Below are 14,257 nucleotides of genomic sequence, written 5' to 3' on the forward strand. Positions count from 1 at the left end.
CTCTTCACCAAGTTTCAGCCTGCACCTTTTCCCTGCTGGACTTGGGTGTTCTCTGCCACGTTTAAAGATGCCTTACACATGTTCTGCTGCATCAAATCTAGACCTTCCCAGTAGGCTGTAAGTCATCTATAAATAAAATCAGTTGTTAATTTTTCCTTCATATCTTTTATTAGTGACCATCAACAAAAAGTTGACTGAAATGTTCCTATTGATGATCAAGAGGCAGTGACATCAAGAGGCAGAATTTTACAGGTATGTTTTTCCAATTGGCTTTTGGAAACAGGATAGTGAATTAATTCATTATCAGAGCTAATGAATGAATTTTTGGAGTCAGGCAGTCAATTTTGTCATTTGCTCACATATTTACACCTGCCAGGCCAGACAGCAACTGCAAGATGCCTTTATAGCTGAGAATGATGGAGTCTTACAGATCAAAAGAATTTTTACCACAAAAAAAGATCACCTTCATGAGCAGGTAACAGGGTCTAAATAAAATTACTTACTGTAGACAAAAGGTGGCTTTTGAACTAGAAATTCAAATCCAATACAAAAAGCATTATATGGTCTCAAGAGGTACATTCAGAAAAATCAGAAAGATGTTTCATAGGTGATCTGTGACACACTGCACATGTCCAGCCTAGCGTGGGATGGCACAGACCCTGTAGGGGTGGGGCTGCAGAGTGCCCCCAAAAATGGGCTCAGTGTTGATCTTGGTCACTCCCTCAGGGAGGCGGAAGGTGAACGCCTGCAGCAGGCTGGCAAAGAAAATGAAGAGCTCGGTCCTGGCTAAGTGCTCCCCCAAACACACCCGGTGCCCTGCAGAGGAAAGAGGGGGAGGACAGTGAGGAAATAAACCTGGCCTCCAACAGCAACAGTTTTCATCCTCACACAGCGCAAAGGAATTTTTGCCAAGTCCAGAATTTCTGTCGGACTTAGTGCAACCAATGACGCAAAGCTTCATTGATGTATTTTCTTCCTCCAAAGAATGTTGTCTGCAGCTATGGATAACCTATGTAACCCTTCTGCTATGTATCCCTTCTCCTTTCAATTACCTCAAAAGCCTCATCTTCATTTGACTGACAACTTTAAAGGAATTCATTCCACCATGTAAATGAAGAATAAGGACCTATTTTTCCTGGGAGATGTCATGTTGTAGTGTTGAATGCATAAAGAATCAAAGGGACAGCTTAAAAGTGCTTTCCATACATATGTCTGGTATGAAATGAGTGCCTGAAATCAACAGCCAGAGACTGTCCTTCCAAAAATAGGGCAAGATAGGTATATATGTTTGTCAGGACATCTCTGATTTTTCATGTTATTATTTGTTCAGTAGAACATATGTTACTGAAAATAATCATGTTGATTTAAGCACTATTTTCCACAAAAAGTTTTAGAATAGACAGCCAATAGGTTTTTAATTGACATCTTCATTCTACAGTCCCCATCCAAACTGTTGATGTTTGTGCTGTAGCCCACTTACCTATCGAGAATGGTAAGAAGGCATCCTGGGCCACAAAGTTTCCATCCTTATCCAAAAAGTGACCAGGGTTGAACTGTCGAGGTGTTTCCCAGTGCTCTGGGTCATACAATGATGAAGCAATATTTGGAAGAACTATGGTGCCCTGAAAGGAGAAAAACATTCATTCTGTTCCTTGTTGGCATTCAGACCATGACCCAAAGGCATCCAGCCCCCCTTCTACCGAGGAGAATGCTCTGGCACAAACAGATTTTAATCCACACCATGCTCTACTGATGCAGGAAAAGCCTGTAGCAACGGAGAAACTGTGTCTGTACCTTTTTGAGGGGAAAGCCAAGCAAGGTTGTGTTCCTCACACACACCCTGGGCATGCCAGTTGAAATAATGTTGCTGAAGCGCTGGATCTCGTGAATCACAGCATTTGTGTAGGGCAGCTCTCTCCTATCCTCATAGCAGATTAACTTGGAGGGACCCAGAACAGCATCCAGCTCCTTCTGCACTTTCTCTGTGGAAAGTATTCCGTTTCAGGCAGAAAAACATATCAAGTATTTTCAGTAATTTAATTTTTGAAGACACTTAGAACTATGAGAACAACACCACAATTTATTTAGAAAAGTAAGTAAATTTTTATGAATAAAAATAAAGTAGCAGGGTGTTCCAACAGCTCGAACATATGAGAACTCTGCTTCTGGGTTTGAAGTTATTTGATCATAGATTAGGAAAAGACATTTGTTGCTCAAAAATTTAAAACTAAGTGTTGCCTTACTACCACAAATCCAAGAGATAACAGATTTATATTTGGGTTTTCTTTTGCCTAGGTGCCTCAAACACCTGCAGCCAGTTAGAACATTAACATTAGCTCTCTGAAATTTATGCCAGGTGAGTCTGAGCCTTAAAAGTCTAATTCCTGTTAAAAGGACATGATTCTTACACAGGGCATCTGTTAAGTAAAGCACTGCCAACTAGAACAAGGTCCAAATAACATTTTAAAAAACAGATCTACTGCTTGGCATCCACCTTTTAATCAAGAACAGCCTGTTTCAAATTACTTATTGCCTGGGAGTCTTGGGGGCATTAACAAAAATAAAACCTTTCATTTATAAACTTCAAGAGAAGCAGTACACATCTAATAAAAATATCTTAGATTTTTAATAAATGATCCTGTCTTTTTCAGGCTTTTTGAAGCAACAGAAAGATGCAGGGAAGTCCATTCTGCATTGATCAGTCTGTGCCCATTTACATCAAGCATGCCCTGTGACTGCCAGCAGTCCTTCATTAAACTGACAGCAGAGATTTAAGCACCTTGCAGAATTTAAAATGTACATTCAGAAATATTTTTAAGTAACTTCCTTCTATGAAGAACTATCTTGCAGAAGCACTTGAGAATCGAGGTAGTTTGAAGTAATCAGTCACTGCATCATATAAACACACATTTCTAATCCTGATTCAGTGATGAGGCAAAAACTTCTCCTTATGGCACAGAGTGGAACACTGTCACTGGATGTCAATACAGGAAAAATATGAATGGGTTCAAAAAGAAGCCACCAATTAATTAAATAAGGACAGACATACTGGTGTCAGCTCATTCTGAGAGCTCTGATGCAATGTGTTACTCAAGAAGCCCAGGAAGATCACTCTGCACATACTCTGCTTTCCCAAACATGTGCAATATTCAGCTAAATAAAATTATACAGGTGAGTCAGTGCTTTCATAACCTTAATTAGAGCAAGTGATAGCAAAACTTGTGATAACATGAGATTAGGCAGAATTTCTTGTCTGACAGCTACAAGTTGACCAAATTTTTCTTATCTTCATCTCTTTCATCCATTTAAAATCCTGTTCTCCTCTATATTCTGCAACCTAACTGTGAGATTTCTGTTATCCAGCATAAGACATCTTTCTTCCTTTGGTTTTTATTCAGTGCTCTTTGAAAGAGATTGGTGGTTATTTAAAAACTAGTCTTAAAACCAAACTTCTTAAATACACATAGAGGTAACAGAGGAGCCATCTGTTCCCACTCCTGACTAGAATAGTGTCTGTTGCAAGACAATCAAATACATCAAAGAGTTAATTTAGTCCCTGGATCTACTGATGCTGCCTAGGGCAGACTTACAAGTACAAAAAGGTACATGTGCCACTAGACATATCAGTATCTAGGAATAATCACTGATCCATGAAAATGCTATGGAAATTGTTTTTCCTATTGCATGGGAGATATCTGTGATAAGCGTATCTATTCACCTTGGATGTCTGGGTTTGCCACCATATAGAGAAGGCCCCAGTTCAATGTAGTGCTTGATGTCTCTGAGCCACCCAAGAAAAGGTCATTTATAGAATAAATCATGTTGTCTTCATTGTATGTTGACCTGGGTTCATCTTTGGACTGCAAATGATAAGAAAAGTTAGAAGCTTATAAATGAAAGTTAGAAAAAACAGAATGAGATTTAATGTGATTTTATAACTGATTCCAAGCTGCAGTGTCTTCTCCTTATAGGACAATACAGAAAGACTGCTAAGGAATGTTAGATACCACAGATGACTATCAACACAAAAATAAACATTTCACAAACAGACAATGGTTCCATTCTTAATCACAAAACTAAATCATGTTCTTTGTAAAAAAAAAAAAAAAAAAAAAAAATATTACTTTATGTAATGTTTATGTGCAAATGGTGGTTAACTTAGAGTGTTTCATAGTTTCATAAGTAAATCTTCCTCTAAAGATGTGTACCAGCGTGTTATTCTTCCTGTCTCAATTCACATCCCACCACTCTGTTGTTCTACCAAGCAATACAGTGACCAGGCAGTGAGCACTGCCTGGGCTGAGTAAAGTTCTTTACCTGTGGAATTCTGATTTCTTCTACACAAGGGTAAAATTACTCACGTACAGCTGCTCTGAGGTTTTGCAGTTTTCAATTAGTAGTGTCAGGATGTGTACGTATACACTGAAATTATAAATAAACATGGCTAGGGTTTGGGGTAATTCACTGTCTATATTTAGGGAGGTTTTGCTCAGGGGTGTTAAACATTTATCTTGCCAGTGGAGCAATTGAAAAGAAGGAGAGATGCTTCTCCCTGCTGTAATATCATCTAATCTTTTTTTATTGGCCCTGTTCACCTATTACAGACAGTTCAATTTTTTTAATAAACAAACTTGGATGATTTCCACCCAGCAGAGTCCCAGAAGAGCTCACTGAAACAATTTCTGGTACACTGATGTTCAAGTCTCATAAATCCTAGAACAGCTTTAGAAACAGTCAAATGTTTTGGAAGGCCAGGTGTGTTACTGTGCTGATATTGAGAAGAAAAAAAAAAAACAAAAAACAAAAACCACAAAAAAACACAAGAGGGTCCAAGGAGCTTGAAGCCATTGAGGCTGACATCCACAGTGTACATAAGAATATATCAGCTGATATGGGAATTGATCAATAAATAATTATCAGGGAGAGGTAGGTGACTGCTGCAGCCCAACAGGTTGTGGCTGCCTCTGTTGCTGCTGCCAGCAGATAACAGGGATGAAAGGGACACTGGCTGTCCCTGCAGGACAGCACTGCCACCAGGAACAACAGTCACTGCCCAGGGCCTTTGGCTCTCTCAGCCACTCTTGCCTTGCCATACCCAGGTAAGAGCAGTCTTATCTTGTCACTTCCTCCTCTTTCTCCTTTTTCTTCCTGTCACCAAGCAGAACAGGAAGAGGAAAATATCCTGCCACAGTGGAGAAGAGGAGAAAGGAAAAGTGATTTAAGTGGAGGTAGGAGTCACAGAGGCGAAGGGCAACTGATAGTCCAGGGATCAGGGCTGGGATCTAGTACCCAAGAGATTTGTACTAAGTGATCCTGGTGTGGTCTAGAAAAGGGAGAGATCTTGTGACCTCCTACAGCCCTACAGATTCCCACCTACCTCTACTATGCCTGCCTGACCAAAATGCCCTTATTTGTCCTAGTTCCTTTGTCTGGTTGACACTTCACTGACCCTGCACTCTCCTCTTCTCCAGTCTTGTCTGAAACACTGCTGACTCCTAGGTTATTTCTCCATAACATGTTCTCAAAATCCAGCTGTCCTCTTGCAAATTCTCTTGGCAAACCTTTACTGGGGAAATATCATAACCAGAGCATCCCACTCTGTCTTCCAAAGGTTGTCCCAGCTCTCTTGTTGTTCACTTAGCAATTCACGGCTCTTTCCTGTAGACCTTCAATCACTTTACAACTTGTACCAATGAAAAAAAAAAATGCAGTACATTAACCTGCCCTTTAATTAAAGGATTGCAAGATGCTGTGGCATATCAATGATTGGAAAGGATTTAAGAAGGTCCTGGTTATTGGTTTCACATTACCATATCTAGAAAGGCAAGAGATTGTGGTGATTCAGACTGGTTGTGATGATTCAATGGTCCATGTTGACCTTTTCCCCCCATGACTGTATGATTGGGCAGGAAAAAAACCTTACTTTCTCAATGTGATCTAGGTAGAAGTCAATGAAATCCTGCGGCTCCTCTGGTGTCCCCCGCTCTGTGTGCATTCGGATTTCTCTCTGTGTAAAGTTGCTCAGGACATCATAACAAGCCAACGCCTTCTTGTGCGGCCCAGGGAGACGACTCATCAGCCAGGGGAAGATTTCATAGAGCTGTGGGAGTGACACACAAGAGGTTCTGCAAAGTCTCTATCAGGAGGAACGCACTAGGAAGGCCTGCTACAAAGAGCGGTAATGATCATGTTAGTTTAGGATTAGGGTCTCATTAGTAAAATATCCTGACAAAGACTGCTCTTGGGCTTTCAAGCTGTGAAACCTAAACTGTATAATTTCTAGTTTTGATGGTAAGATTCAGAGTTCCACAGGCTTTCAGCTCAATCACAAGAAAAGCTAGAATTACTGTAACTAGAATGAATGGTATTCATCTATGCAGTTATTGATATCTTCAATTGCATTCAGGCATTTTAAAGGTGAGCTCCTGCCCTCCAGTGGAGAGTACCGGGAAGGGAGAAGCAAAAGTTGGCAGCTCCTCACCAGGATGCTTGCCAGAGCAAACACTGGCTCCCGGTGGCTGCTTTACAGTAACCCCCAAAGTACTCTCTACCAATCGATTTCTCCAGGTTCCTCCATGAAATTTCAAATATCTGAAACCCAGAAAAACTAAGGAACAGCTACCTGACAATTTTGAGTACTCTCCTCTAGAAAGAAAGACAGGGTTAGCTGGCACAACTAGATTATTTTTTCTGTCTGTTTATCATTTGGGAAAATCTGGCCTAAGAAATAACTGATTTCAACTTATTCTGATAGCTAGAAAGTTAATTCTGGTTTCCAGCCTACGTTCATGCCTGGGTAATCTGTCTATTCTTGTATCTCAAAGAAACTATGTTCTCTTAATAGTTTTTTTCTGCTCGAAATATAATTCCATTGTTTATTTAACAGCAGAATTTTTATCCTTTCTCAGCTTTAATTTTGCTGAGCTCTTCTTGTACTCTTCTAATCACACTACAGAATGCACATTATTAGGTGTTCGCTGGAATGTGGTTGAATTAGATAGACTGTACTTGTATCTTCTTAGGAAATCAGTTCTTACTGTCAGACATCCAATTATCCATTAATAATTGCCTTATCACAAAAAAAAAGTACTTGTCCAGTCCTTCATAAATTGACTTAGAACTTCATATCCTTCTTAGTTAGCTCCATCTCTGGTATTTTTTATTTGCAAAATGTGTTCAAGAAGCCTTAGACACAACTGTGGTCTGACTAATCACAAAGTTGCCAAGATTACAGGCATTCCTTCTCTCAAATATCTGGCCTCTCTCCCACTATGGTACTCTAAGTGGAATTTAGCTCTCAGTGTTCAAGATAGGAACTGCATCTGTCCACCTTCCTGGGTACCTGCCAAAATTCCTTCTCCATTTATGGAGGGGCCCAATCCACAGTGTCCCCCTGTTCAGTGCCTGACAGCATGAGATCCAAATAAGAAATGGGGATGTGGATGCAGCAATATCCACTTTTTTGCATAATACTGTGTAACTCATCACATCTGGGAGGTGGGGAGAAGTGGCCATACCTCTGAAATGGTTTGAGCCCCTGTTCTTATTTCCCAAACAGTATCTTATTCACCAGAATAAATCAAATCAAAGCCAGGATGGGAAGCAAAGAAGAAAAGGAGGTATGTTCTCTGTCCTAAAAGCAGGTGTCACCTGCCACCACTACACTCAACTTTCAGGACCAAAGCTAAACTAAGCAAAAGGGAACTTGAGCATAACTCAGTGAGAAGAATGTTCCATGAGATATGGGGAGACATCTGCATTCCAGGAATTGCTAGTATATTCTATATTAAAAAGGCACTCATAAGATGTATGGGACAACTTCAGCAGTGGAACCAGAACTCCCAGGAAATTTTTAATTACTACAGTGTAAAGCTGGCCTCTAATGTCAGATGGATCATTGACTCCCAGATCGTTTAATTGCCAAGATTGCAGTTATATTTGCTCTCTTAGCATTTCCTCCCTTCTGCTGCCTGTGCCTGGAGCTGCTCCTCACTCAGGGTGAAGCAGTAGAACTTCTTGAGAAGCCTTCAAGTCTGTGTCTTCCAGAAGAAATGGAAATAAGTAACCACAGGCAAAACACTTTGGTATTTGACACATTACTGTCTCTATTGACAGTATATTAAACAGTGTCTAAACTTGGCATGTGAGTCACATTTTCAGACCTGACATTTAATATTTAGGAATCATGATGCCCAACACAGGAACCTGTGGTGTGCAGGGGCTGAGAAACTAAGTAACAAATATGACCCAGGAGCAGTCCATAAACCTGTGCCTTATTGCAAAGATTTAGGGCAAACTACCACAGTACCCAAACACAGGAGAATGAACACAAATAACCAAGGCTGGCATGTGGAGATTCACCATCCCACTTTGAAAAAGTTCACTGCCCAGTAAAACTGCTTGGGGCATCACTCACCCATTCCAAAACCTTGCCCGATAGCTCTCAAATCTGCATTTCTCACTCTCTGTCTTACTCAGAACAAAACAACAGATCATTCACTTACATGATGAAAAAAGCTGCCCCCAAACTTGAAGAGATGTTCTGTAGCTTTTATCAGCTCATGAAAGGCCTCATCTTCTCTGGAGAAACGATGTCCAAACACGACAGCACAAATTACATTTGAGACAGAATGGACAAGAGGGAAAGAAGGATTCACAGGTTTCCCTGCAACCATAATGATAAATATCACTGTTCATGTCTCCTGCTTTAGTGAAATGTGAGAAGCCTCTAAGTTACCCACAGAACTTTCAAGAAGGCATTGCATTACACAGAGAAGCAGCAATATTTTTTCAAAACTGTAGTATCAAACTGATTCCTCACAACCATGTTGCAATCCCATAAGCCCAGAAATGCATAACATACTAAAAAAAACGCCAGATGTGTAAAATATTGCATCATATGATAGAGCAAATTTAGAGGTTAAAGAAAAAACATCTATGCAAATTTGCTTTCTGACAAAATCAAGATGTGCATCAAGTGTGGGAATGACTGAGAACATTGTGGACAAAGGGAACCTGAGGGCTGAAGAACAAGAAGAAAGGCAGTTTTATTTAGCAAGGACACAGAGGCATGCAAGGCTACTGTCTGACCTTGCTGGAGACATACATCCTCCAGCAAGATAAAATGTTGCAAACTCCTTTCAACCAATTGTGTCAACTGTATAATAACTAATTTTAAAGCAGTTATTTGAAACCTAATCCCAAGAAAACTATTTTGTGACTATGGAATATATGACCATAAAATACTCTATTTGCGTATGTATTGATGCAACTGCCCAACACCCAAGACATGATTCTGATTAGCAACTTAACTGTTGTGTGCTTTTTTTCACACACACATGGTTACATATCAATCTCTCCTAGATGTTAAACCATGGGATTTAGCTCAATCTAATTATTTTTAGTTGATACAACACTAGCCACAACATGTTCTGATTTATTGTGCCTTCACATAATGATCAGTATTGGGAAATCCAACACACGTGATCCTAACTGGGTTGATCAGGGTAGAATCTTGTAATGAAGATAAGATTCTAGTCAGTGCTTTAGAGAGTGTGTGCAAAAGGCATTACAAGACTTAATTCATCAGCATTGATTTTGTATCTTTATCCATCAGCCCCATAAAAGAGCCAAAAACATGGCCTTGAGCCAAAGGCCAACATAATCCTGGGCTGCATTAGGAAATGAATTGGTGGTAGGCCAAGGGAGGTGATCCTTCCCCTCTGATCAGCACTGGCAAGGCCCAGCTCTGGATTCCCCAGTATGAGGAACATCAGCATATTTAGAACAAGTTGAACAAAGTGCTGTTAGTGTGGGTGCTTGGCACCAATTGCCAGTGGATGGAAACTGTCATCACCCATTTATTATCTTACTGTAAAACTTCATACCTTCTCTCCGTGAGTTCTCAAGGGCAGGTCCTTGCAACACTGACTCCTTTTCTCTTTCTCCTGCTTGGCTGGCTGACTTCTTCCTGTCCCTATCACAAACACCTGACCCTTTCTGTCCCTAGCAGCACACACTAATCTCTGCTGTCCCTAGCACAACCACCTGACCCTTACTCCTCACAGCAGCACAGCAAATTGACTCCAACTCTCCTCTCAACCAGCTAACCCACTATTTCACAACACCCATCCTTATTGGACACAGCTGTGACCTATTAAAGGCAAGGCTGTTCCTGCTCTTTAGTAATTAGTACAGCTGCAACTCCTCAGGGGTAAGGTTGCCTTCAGGACTATCTCTATTCTCCTACAATCCATCCTCCCTCAAAGGGCCATAAGGACAATTAAGGAATTGAAGCATCTGGCATGAGAGAGGCTGAGAGAAATGGACTATTTAGTCTGGAGAAGAGAGGAGAGAGGGAGATATCTAAATATGTATAAATACATGGTGGAGGGGTATAAAGAACATAGAACCAGACTTTTCTCAGTGGTATCAAGTGGGGCAAAAGGAAAAAATGTAAATACATTAAATTTTGTGTAAACACAAGAAATATTTTTACCATAGCACTCACTAAACAGTGGAACTGGTTACCCAGACAGGTGGCGAAGTCTCCATTGCTGCAGATATTTACAACTCCGCCCTAAGAAACCTGCTCAGATTGACCCTTCTTTGAGTAGGGGTTAGGTTAGACCATCTTCAGAGATCCCTTCCCACTTAGAGTGCTCTATAATGTAAATAATAAATAAGCTCTGGTTTTTCTTCTCAATTTTAGTAGTTTTGTAAATAATTTTGATCAAGAATAGCCTCCTTGAAAACACAAGATGGACTGCTGGCTTTGCATTTTCAGTCCTTTCCACACAGACAGTGTAAGACCCTGCACACTCTTGTGGAACAAAAGCTGCCCTCAGTTTCAGGACAGGATGGAGAAGTTCATACACTTAAGACATTGGACTAATGGCAAAAATGTATTGATAGTTGTTGCAGAAATACCTTTCATACTGGCAAAGAAGTCTACCAGGTAGTGGGCTTCTTCTTGCACTCGGTACTCCAGACCTCTTTTCCCCAGACCAAGGTTGCGTAAAGTCCTCAGAGCAAACCTTCTCTGCTGCTTCCAGGTGTGACCAGTTGCCAACATAATTCCTGCATCCATTAAAGGAAGAGCTCTTCATCATGATAATATTAAACATAGACAAAGACTACATCAAAGGATTTACTAAGCCACAGAACATAATTAACCTCTTGCCTTGCCTTTGAACACAAAGGCACCAAGGAACAGCTGTGACCTGTAACCATGTTGGTAGGGCTGAAATGGGCAAACTCAGCTAGGAATAAGATGATTTGCAGGATTAAGTTTGATCCCAGACAATCAAGTACCACAGGATATCTCAGCTGCTTCTCTAGATGCTCTTTGCAGTGCTTGTCTCACACTTCCTGCTATGCACAAAGCTCACCTGAATCAGGATAATGACTCTCATTAAGGGAAAATGGGAAAGAGGCAGAAGACTGTCCACAGTCAGAGAGAAATGTTCTTGTCTGCAGGGCAGGAAAGTTCAGTATTGAGGCTTTGGGAATTTCTAGTGTGATTAGTGGAAGGAGACCTATAACAAGGTTGAAACAGAAAACATACTGAATTTCTAGGTGCAATTGTGCCAGCAGGAAAGTATTCCCAAAAGGAAGGGAATGGGAAGAAGATCCCACTGTCAAACTAACTCTTCATGGAGAATGTCATAGTGGGAGGCAGCTTGCCCAGGACAAGGAATCGGGTTGTTTCCTGCTTTTTCTCCATTTCTCTGTGACACAACCATTGCCTCATCTCATCACCTCTGAATCTGCCCCAGTGGGTATTCCGTAGAATATATTATGAATCCTTTTCCTCTTGCTAGTATTTTCCTCCTGCTACTCTCCAAAAGTCATTTCACCTCTCTGTACCTTGCAGTCCACCTGGCAGTCATTCCTCAAAGACAAATCCTGCCTCTCTGCTACCTCTGAAGGTGGCCACAAACTACAAAAAAGATTGCAATTAGTCAAGATTACACTTCTGTGTACTATTATTCCAGGAATTTCTCACCTTTTCCTTTGGCCATTGCTCTGAAGAAAGGTGACACCAGCCTGCCAGAAACATCTTCAGGGTGTGTGGTCATACCATCCTTCACTGCTTGAAATCCATTCAGTATAACCACTGGGGCCCATCCAAACCATAAGGTGAATATGTTGCCATAATTTTTTGCCAACTAGAGGTGGGAGAGAATCCAGAAAAGCACAGATTAAATCCCACACACTGCAAATAGAGGATGAACCTGTTTTTGCACTGATTACAAGACCAGCCCTAAGGTGGAGTGATGTTCTCCATATTTCCTACCAGACTACAATTATCACTGAGAAAAATGTCTTTTCCAACATTCACTGTTGGATACACCTATGTATTCCCACTTTTCAGAGCCACATGCCTAAGTCAAGAAACATTAAGTACCTTTTATTACTGTATATAAGCCAAAGCTCAGTTAACAATCAGTCATGGGATAAATGGTATTTTCTATTTATTAATTTATTTCAAGGGCGTTTATATTGTTTGTACAAGTAAAGTAGCACAGAAGAGCTGTCAGAGGAGTAATTATTTTAGAGACTGGACTTCTTTCCTCCCATCTATTTTTGATCCTGTCAATACAAACAAGCTCATACACACAGAGTGCAGGGAAGTATCTATTTACTGCTTGAGGTAGAGAGTGCCAATGTTCAGAAAGCTACAAATCCATGCTGTGAAAGTAATTTCTTAAAAATATTTTTCCCTAACTCCAAATCTGATATATAATCCCTAAATATATTTAATCCTAAATTATATCAATTTTCACATGAATTTGTAAAATTTAGTGGCAAGGGGCAATAGAAAGGTATCAAGTTTCACACAAATTTCAGTGAAAATCAGTGTTAAAAAAGGATAGGTTTTAACACCAGAATGACCTTCACACATTCAGAAATTCCAATACCAGGTTTCTTAGCTTAGCAAACTACTTCACACTGCAATATCTTTTTATTATTTTGCAAACCAAACCAGCAGTTCTGAACCAAACCAAGTGTGACATCACAGTGGCCAGTTAACAGTTACAGTACTACTAAATGTAGTTTTGGGAGAGGATGTTTTCACATAGCAAGCAACTTGAGAAAGGAGAATCACAAAGACTTTTAGACAATTAGGAGTATCTGAAAATAAGTACCTGCATGAGAAGATCACGATCAAACTGAAAGTTCAGCTGTATTAGTGTCCCAAAGACTGGGAGAGGGACTGGTCCGGGAGGAAACCGTTTCCGCACTCGCTGCAACTTTAAAAACTGCGTAATTAGAAGAAATACAGCCACTGCTACAAAAGCTTCAGTTATGCTCAACATTTTAGTGTCTGCTTTACCAGCTTGCCTTTATTCAAAATTGTCTATTGAAGCTATCAAGGCTGGTTGCTAAACCAGTTTTTTCATAAGAGCTTGAATTCACATAATAAATATTCCCCGCCTCTTTATTATCAGCCACTCCCTTTTTGTTCCACTCATTACATTCTCATGCTTCAGCATATTAATAGATGCACACCCTTCTTCTTCTCATCCAGATTATACTTATTCCATATGGATCACAGGATTTGTAGGAATGGTATCTTAAAAGACTAGGGCCAAGATCTTCCAGGCAATGAAGATGCACGTAAATTCTCCATCTAGTTTTTTTCATGCCAATTTTGAATGGTGTGTCTTCTTACAAATACTCCAAGAATGCTTTTAGAAAAGCAATAGCCATACATAAAAATTAAGCAGGCAAATGTAAGTGGATATTAAATCTTGGAGTTTTTAAATTGGTTTGTATATATTCCATGTACACGTTATATCTAGTAATGGCAAGGCTGATAGAAGTTAAAAGTCCACATTTATCTTAAGATACATATACAACTATCTAATGCTTAATACAAAAAGCAAAATTTGTTACACTCTTGAATGTAACTGAAAACATAACTGGATCAATGTATGACCTCACTTTTTTTTCTAACATATTTGCACTAGGTAAATTCACAGGGGTTTTTTTCTGCTTCTGCATTTCCCTGTTCAGTCTTTACATAAGGTGGGTACCCCATATGATTTGAGAAATCACCAGAAAATATGTGAGATAAATAATGCATATTCATAGAGGAAGTACATCTAGTGTTAAATATACCGATTTAAAAGAAAAAAATTAAAAACACAGGAAAAACCTAGTAGGGATCTTGAGCTACCACCAGAACGAAGGGCCTCAGCAAGAACTAGTCATGACATGAGTGTGGATCCTTGGTAACTTGAAAACAGAG

The 14,257-nt window shown here is 40.0% G+C and overlaps 1 protein-coding gene across 2 annotated transcripts; it reads right to left on the reverse strand.

Annotated features, from left to right (window-relative positions):
* Positions 1 to 338: 338 nt before the first annotated feature.
* Positions 339 to 13,445, reverse strand: LOC110478223 (cytochrome P450 2J4-like). 2 transcript variants are annotated; one of them, XM_085587237.1, is made up of 10 exons: positions 13,340 to 13,364; positions 13,152 to 13,256; positions 12,008 to 12,170; positions 10,930 to 11,079; positions 8,505 to 8,665; positions 5,924 to 6,100; positions 3,719 to 3,860; positions 1,795 to 1,982; positions 1,481 to 1,622; positions 339 to 816 (listed from the first exon to the last, which is right to left on the reverse strand). In XM_085587237.1, the coding sequence occupies exons 2-10, from the start codon at positions 13,155 to 13,157 to the stop codon at positions 638 to 640; spliced, it is 1,308 nt and encodes a 435-aa protein (XP_085443363.1). In that variant the 5' UTR covers positions 13,158 to 13,256; positions 13,340 to 13,364; the 3' UTR covers positions 339 to 637. The 2 variants fall into 2 exon arrangements, with proteins under 2 accessions (XP_085443363.1, XP_021400430.2); XM_021544755.3 differs by having other exon boundaries at positions 13,152 to 13,445.
* Between the last annotated feature and the right edge of the window lie 812 nt (positions 13,446 to 14,257).

The sequence above is a fragment of the Lonchura striata genome, chromosome 9, assembly GCF_050655825.1.
Source record: "Lonchura striata isolate lonStrDom1 chromosome 9, ASM5065582v1, whole genome shotgun sequence".
NCBI classification, from domain to species: Eukaryota; Metazoa; Chordata; class Aves; order Passeriformes; family Estrildidae; genus Lonchura; species Lonchura striata.

Bases quoted from the DNA above. Each gene is read 5' to 3' on its own strand.
- LOC110478223 (XM_021544755.3), bottom strand. From the start codon at position 13,322: ATGTTGAGCATAACTGAAGCTTTTGTAGCAGTGGCTGTATTTCTTCTA. The intron at 8,666-10,929 runs GTATTTCTGCAA...TTATGGTTGCAG, and splicing joins CTTCTTTGCCAGTATGAAAG to GGAAACCTGTGAATCCTTCT. The intron at 1,623-1,794 runs GTACAGACACAG...TTCTCCTTTCAG, and splicing joins TTGGCTTTCCCCTCAAAAAG to GGCACCATAGTTCTTCCAAA.